This window comes from Anopheles nili, chromosome 3, assembly GCF_943737925.1.
Source record: "Anopheles nili chromosome 3, idAnoNiliSN_F5_01, whole genome shotgun sequence".
NCBI lineage: Eukaryota > Metazoa > Arthropoda > Insecta > Diptera > Culicidae > Anopheles > Anopheles nili.
The window spans coordinates 26,894,443-26,902,175 of record NC_071292.1 but is presented as its reverse complement, the minus strand read 5'-3'; the positions used below and the strand labels follow the sequence as shown (position 1 = coordinate 26,902,175).

The 7,733-nt window shown below is 43.5% G+C and overlaps 1 protein-coding gene across 1 annotated transcript; it reads right to left on the bottom strand.

The window, feature by feature from the left end:
• Positions 1 to 277: 277 nt before the first annotated feature.
• LOC128722669 (phosphopentomutase) lies at positions 278 to 4,957 on the bottom strand. The gene is made up of 7 exons (XM_053816346.1): positions 4,892 to 4,957; positions 4,527 to 4,789; positions 3,972 to 4,217; positions 2,183 to 2,593; positions 1,895 to 2,100; positions 1,137 to 1,683; positions 278 to 989 (listed from the first exon to the last, which is right to left on the bottom strand). Exons 1-7 carry the CDS (start codon positions 4,955 to 4,957, stop codon positions 887 to 889), a joined length of 1,842 nt encoding a protein of 613 aa, XP_053672321.1. The 3' UTR covers positions 278 to 886.
• Positions 4,958 to 7,733: the final 2,776 nt, after the last annotated feature.

Here is a 7,733-nt window from a genome sequence, read left to right as displayed (position 1 = left end):
TTCTGTTCTGAACGTGGAAAATCTGTTTTCGTGAGGCGGGAGTGGAAATTTCCGCACGGATGGGGTTGAGTGCCGTTAAAGGAATTAGAGAGAACACTAAATATTATTCTACACCTTTTCTCAGGTTTTTTTTGTGGGCCAATGCCGAAATTTGCAATGCAATATCACATGAAATGGTAAGAAATATTGGGAAATTCTGCTTGCATTTCGGATTGTAAATAATGTATAAGGCAATATATGCATGTTGCATTGGATTACATCTTTATTTCTTGATGGTTATTATCTCTACATTGGGTTTTACAGCATAGATATTCGTACGGTTTGGAAATGATAAATACGATTCCCGAGGGATGGCTGATTACAGAGCTTCTCTACGTGTCATTCATTAAAACGCTTAAATAAATATTACCACATTTTTACGAACAATGTGTTCGGACTGTAAGAACAAGCAAACAGCATTTTGCTGTTTACGGACTGCATATCCGCCTCCGTGCCTTCATCCGCTAAGGAACTGTATCAATGCAGCGAAACCACTATACGTCGCTAGTTGCGTCCTGTGTTCGGAACCTTCCGGTTGGACCGATTTTTCTGATTTATTTCTAGATAGTAAAATAATTGTCAATTAATGCATGCCTCGGTAAGCTCTCATTTCTTCCTCATTCGAGATTACAGCCAGCTGTACGATCGTCTCTCGTACGCCAGTTCCAAACGCAACCTGTTTCTGCTTATGTATTTAGAGTGTGAGGTGTCACCGTTATCATTTAAGTGCGTGGTATGGATTCGCGCAAAAGATACGGTGAAGATCAGTGTCAGATGGATCAAAAAATACGCATCCAGAAAATGGCGTACCGCAGACCACCGAATGTAATCGATGCTCGTTCGCACCCTAGTCGGATCTTGGAGTAAGATTATTTTCCTTCGGCTGCAGCAGCTCTTCCACGATGACGTTCACCATCTCCTGCAGGGTGTTTCTCGAGCCGTTCCAGTCGCTGAAATGGAAGATAACAATAAATTTTCCGCTTCACCAGAGCGCAACACGTGCCAGCAAGCCAGTCAGCCATGTTGTTTAACAACTGCTCGATTCGAGCTAAAAGCTTCTCGATGAAGCTTTCGGAGACGGAAGCAAGCACACGTACCGTTGTCCTGGCTGGGCGCACATTTCGGCGTAATACTTGATTTTTGGCTCGGTGCCGCTCGTCCGCAGCGTCACGACGGCACCGTTTTCGAACGAGAACGTTATCATTTGCGAGCTCTTGCTCGTCGGTAGCACCGCGCATCCGTCCGGTTGCGATGAATCGTACCCGGTGGTGAGGTCCCGTACGTCTGCTATCTTAAACCGGCCGCCGGCAATGTGCTGAGGATAGTTCCGGTCCGCAGCATTGTCCCCGGACGGTCCCATGTTCCGGATGCGCTTGAAGATACGCTCGATAACGGGCGGCTCGTAGCAAAAGTGATACGAAGTCAGTGTACAATGAAACCCGTAGATATCGTACAGCTCGTTGAGCTTGTCGGCCAGCGACATGTTAGAGGTGGCACGCAAGTAGCAGGTCATCGTAGCCAGGTGGCACGCCGCACTGACACCGTCTTTGTCGAGGACGGTTGGGGAGAACATAAATCCGATCGCTTCCTCAAACGCAAATAATACCGTTTTTCCTTTGGACAGCAGCTCGACCGATTCATTACCTAAAAAAGGCCAACCAGGATAAATTAGAAATGATAAAAAATGCAAACGGTAAAATAAAAGGATAGTAACAAGTATATAAAACGATTTTAAGAGATTTAATAAAAATGAAGTGCCGCAGTGGCTACGATTGAGTTGAATTAACACAAAAGGAACGTGTGGCGAAAGCTGGTACAAGTGACGAACGAGATTTTAGGAAGAAAGCAAACCTACCCATCCACTTGAAGCCAGTCAGTGTTTCGATGAAATTAAGTCCTTCAATGTTTGCTATCGAGCGGCACATCTTGCTGCTCACCGTGCTCGCTATCAGATAGCAGTCGGACAGGCTCTGCTCCGGATTCTGCTCCCGGTAGCATCGGATGGACCACCAGCCCAGCAGAGCGCCCAATTCATTTCCGCTAAATACACGCCATTCACCCCTGCAAGAGCAAAAAGAAGGGAAGCAGTACGTGAGCAAACATCGCGACCGGACCGGGCAAAGATTACCTCTTTGGCACTTACTTGGCATCTTTTTCGGCACAGGCCAACCGATCGGCGTCTGGATCGTTAGCCAGTATCACGTCGCATCCGGTTTCGTTTGCGAGCTGCATTGATAATACCAGACTCGACTTGCCCTCCTCGGGGTTCGGGAATTTCACCGTGCGGAACTCGGGATCCGGATCACGCTGCTCCGGCACGGCAATGATCGCCGGCAACCGGGCGCACTCGAACGCTTTCTCTACGAACGGATAACCGACGCCGTGCATGGCCGAGTAGACGAAGCGTACCGGGCTGCCGGCGTTGTACTCGTTGATGAACGGCCGTGGTACGTTCGCTTGAAGTTTACGGAAGTACAGCTCAACCATCTGGTCGTACGGATCGTTAAGTTTCTCCGAGAGCAGCAGCTCGAGGTTCCAGGACGATTCAAGCGGCCTGTGATAGGTAAAAAAGATAAGATGTAAGTAGTGGAAGAAGGCGTCCAGAAGTTTACAGCAATTTTGAGCTACAATCGCGAGCTCCTAGACAAGAAACCGCGAACAAGTTATATTACTTTCGTGTTTTCTTCGCGAAAGTGTAATTAACTTTCTTAACACTGTTTTGCTTACAACAGTTTAACGACTAGTAGCGAATAGATTAGGTTTGGTTTTATGATTTACATATTGCGAATATGAATTATGCGAAAGTCTGATGATCAATTTATTGCATTCCTCGACTGATTGCAAACAGTTTTCTTTTTATGCTATAAACAACCATCAAACCATCGCTCATTCCTACCTACAGAAAATAATCAAGAAAATAGGTAAAGACTAGCGGTTCTTCAAGCTTCTCAATTTCCGCCTTCGCATGGCTTCATCAATGAGAACGCGCTGTAACTGCTGGCTTCGCTAGCTTCCAGAAAATACTTCAATTTGGCCATTTGGTAACCGACACTACCAGGTCAGCGTGACAGCATAGGCAACATCTCTCGCCTTCTGACACAGCGCGGTAGAAGAACGAACCACTCCAAACTAATTTCCAAAGTGCTGAAAATCTCCTTCTGCAATTAATTCCTACGGTTTCACCCGTCGAGGGAAAAGCCACAGGAAATTTTCGCTCCGTTTGATGTACGACAAACGCCCTAGTAAGCTGCCTGAACCAAGGTCATCTGGTAGCGCGTTGCGTTGGCCCGTGCCATTTGAAGAATTACCAAGTTTATCCTTTCCGGTTCAGAGCCAGCTGTTCTTCGGTGGCAGCAATGAATGGAGGAAAAAGGGCTCACCATCGCAATAGCTGTGTCTTTCGTGCTTTGTAGCATATCTTAAACAACGGTTAAGTAAGTGCTGCAAACAAACGTTCCGGTCTGTTTCGACGCAGAAGGAAAGGGTAAAGTATACAGTCCGTGCTTCTGTTTGTGGGCAGGTTAATGGGCTTGTATCAGGACACTTTTCGTTTGCATTTCAATTAAAGGATTACTTTTGCGTCGATCTTTTACGTAAATAACCAACAAACCAACAAAGGATAGCTATCTATAGAAACTTTCCACTCATAGATTACCCGATGTGAAGTCAAGGTTTCAAGGCATTTGTTTATCTGATTTTTCTTAGTAAAATGTTAGTGTCATGTAAGCAACCATGATGGCGGAATCTAATGACAAAACATGTACGCCACAACAAACACAGTACGACGAGAACCTATGCTGAATGGCGTGGCGAACCGCGCTAAATGGCATTTCTACTTACTATCGCTAAATTCATTTAGCACCCATTCCGGCAATAAATCAGTAGATTAAAACACGAAATCCAAATGGGGCCACGCCTCAATGCATACTTACTCGAGATTATCCATAATAGATGTTTGGATGTTTTTGTCGTGCGGTGGAATGATCTGAGCGCTGTTCGTCCAGTACACCTTGTAGCCGTTGTCCTCCTTCGGGTTGTGCGAAGCGGTCACCATAATACCGGCGAGACATTTTAACTCCAGCACGGCGAACGGTACGAAAGGAGTGGCCACTGTTCGGCTGTACAACCAAACCGGAATGTTTTCGTGGAGGAAAACGCAGGCACTCAGCTCGGCGAATCTAATGGAAAATAACTGAAATTGTTAGTATAACGGATGGGAACTGAACCGTACTATCCTGCCGATCGTTTGTTTGCGATGTTTTTTAGTGTAAAGATTACCGCTCATCTCAAGCATCATACTACAAGGGATGTTAGACTTTCCTAGCCAACAAACAAGAAGCTATTTTTCCGGAAAATCCCCTAGCTTTCTCTCTCAAAGGAAGACCTCTTTCATTGGAAGACGTCTTAAGCTCACGTTCGCAAACGTTTTTGAAATTCGTTGTGCTCATACACCGCTACTACCGTTGTCGTCCTTTCACGTGCCTTACCTTTTGCTATTGTACCGCCCGTCGTAACCAAGAACGACACCGCGAGAACGCTCCTCCACCGTCGGATAGCATTGCAGGAGGTACTTGGCCAATCCTTGTGCCGATTGAATCACCACCAGATCGTTCATCGCGTTGAAACCGGCCTGCATGACGCCCCGCAAACCAGCCGTACCGAATGTGAGCCGTTGTAGCAACCGTCCGGCCAGCACTTTCCATTCCTTGCGCTCCGCTAGGCCGCGTATTTCGTCGGATGTTTTTTCGTTCTGAAATCAGCGAAGCGAGCACATTTTCGTCACCGATCGCGTTCACGTCTGCAAAGCCGCCTCTGAAAAGGATACGTCGGGTGCGATTTACGCTCCACTTACCTTATCCCATCGCAGCCAGTCGGCTATCCGCTGGTTCAGTTCAGCGGAACCGGAATCAAACTCCATCGCTGGTGCAAACTGTTCGCTGCTACCTTTTCGCGGTTCCTAGCGCTGCAAATTATCGCCGATATCCTGCTCCGTTCGCTGTGCTCGCTAGACCGGGATGTCGATGGGATAATGTCACGATTCGTCCGGGGCCGTTCCGTAAATCGTGAACCACGTACCGTATCGTGCAGCACTTGATGCTGATTTGCTGGGGGGCCTTCGGAGACTAAGGAAACACGCTGTTCAGTCGGGTAGCACGGTGCTAGTTGAAGCTTGGGGCCGATTTGCGGAACTGGAAATAAACAACAGCAAGCAAAGCGCGAGAAATGATTAGGAATTGAGCATGTGTTTGGCCGTGAAATAGTGGCGTTCCAGCACTAATACAGAAGTGCTGAAGCAGACGCGCTAGCTCTCTATCTCTCTCTCTCTTATCACTAGTAAAGTGAACCTATTCACCTAGGGGTGCAAATCGCGAAATCGTAACACCAATGTGGGCCCTACGACTGGAACAACCATTTAGGGCTGAGGCGCAAGAACATACTTCTAATGGTCGCGATGACGCACTGTCCCACCGGCGGCTCAATTGATACACAGACACTTCATCTATCGTATGGCGTTTTTGCTTCTTCTATACCATAAGAGGCTTATCAAAATGTTGCCTCAATCAACGGTATTATGCACTGGGGTACAGGCATTTTTCAGATTGATGATCGCCAGGGTGCCATTACTGGATAGACTGAGTTAACGCTATCAAATTAATAGCTCTGACGATGCCCATGACTGTTATTCACCAACAGATTCGAAAGAGAGAGAAACATAAAGCTGATATTTTGTTAAACATTTGATGAAAAGTAGAAAAGCTAGAAGAAGCAATGTTTCTTGGAACATCAAAGGTGCACAATATCAACATGCAAAATGCAATGAAGAAATGTGCAACGTAACGGTATGTTGCAACCGTGAAAAGTGCATGGAAATATGAGACACGTTCTAACGATGATGCTTGAAAATTAAAAAAAAACATTACACCGTTACAAATGTAGGAGAGCACAACGAAGTTGGATTTGAAATTCTAATTGTGTTTGTACTCTACAACTCCAACTGTATAAAGAAGGCGCATTTCTGAAAGGTGTACTGAAGTTGTATAAAAATGAATTCGCATCTTTCTCCCGTTCATTATTTCTATCCACAGATCCAAGAAGCAGATCCATACATCAAAAGCGAACTAACGTAATAATAATGTTCTGGTTTGTGTTACTTGTACCCTTTTTGCTAGGGACTTTAGATGCACAAACGGTAGCTACCGGTAAAATACACTTACACGTCATAGCACGAAAACACGAGGAAAGAGAACGTTACGGTTTTTAATTATTCTTTCAATGTTACAGATTGGACTGCGAAATTAGAAGAATGCGGAATAATTTTCTTTAAATTCATCAATAGTAGACTTGTGGACCAGATAACAGAATATTCTGCATGCCACCAATTAAGTCATATAATTACCGACCCTGATTGCAGCAGCAGCATTCAACAGGCAACGGTGGATTTACAACACGCACTACTAAGCTACATATTTTGTACAAAGGATATACCATAAAGAATTTGTAATATCTGGCAGATAAAGAGAGTATGAGCAATAAAAAAGGCTTTGAAATGTTGCAATCAAACATGCGCTTCTGAGTACGAATAAAAAATTGTCACTGTATTAAGGCCCTTTTCAAATTCATCAACTCAACCGTTTTTGCCCAGCATAGTTTTACATATATGAAAACTATCTTAACCTCTCCTTTCAATTAGAAGAAAGGAGTAGTCGTAGTCTTTTGTGAACAACAAATTTGTTAATGCACAAATCTATCTTTTTCCATCTTTAACAGAAACATTACTTAACTTATATTATTGTATTTCGTTGTTTTATGGACCTTCAGTAAACCCTATAAATGACTCAGAAACTGGAAGCTAAAGCAAATACGATTTTACGCAAACTCTGTAAGACTAGAGCTCGAATTCGTAGCAAAAGTTTACCTTTAAAGCTAATAAAAAGTTGCCTTACGGTTTTAACATCAAAAAATTTAAATTTAAAGAATGGCTTTGCGATAATTACAAAAAACAGTTTGGCAACTTGGGCGTTCTTTAATTAGTTTCGATGATTCCATAAAACATTTTAATTCTTTTTTTTTCATTATTATTAACGGCTAAACCGAATTCTTCACGAAATATTTTCACGAAACATCTTTATTCTAAATACTGCCTGACCGTCCCTAGATAAATAATAACAATAAATAAGAAGCGACTATACCAGCTGAAGTATATGAGCTACTAAATCGAACACATTCTATGGCGCAATATTACCCTTATGTAATCAATTATTATCTAGAATGGAATGATTTAAAATTATACATGCAAAACAAGTAAAACAAACAAACACCGCTTGGTTTGACGATTGGCAGGATGATTAGGAGTCATTACAATATGGAGAATTATGTAAAACCATTTTTTCTCTATATAAAACTTCAAAAAAAGATGAGAGGTGTAAACAACAAATAGAAAAAAAAAACAGCAAACTCCTTCGAAACATCAAGTCAATAAAGGAATGAATACCATAAAACGAATGGAACGATGCAATTAAAATTCAAATTTTTCTGACATTTGCAGCTGTGCAAATGTTAGCTAGTTGTTGAGTTTCCTTCGAATTCCTTGGTTAATACGCTATAAAACAACTTGGAACTGTCTTCACCGAGCACCAGTTGACCAATTACCATCGTTTCTAAGAAACAGCTCTGTTCTAGTTAAAGCACGCTGA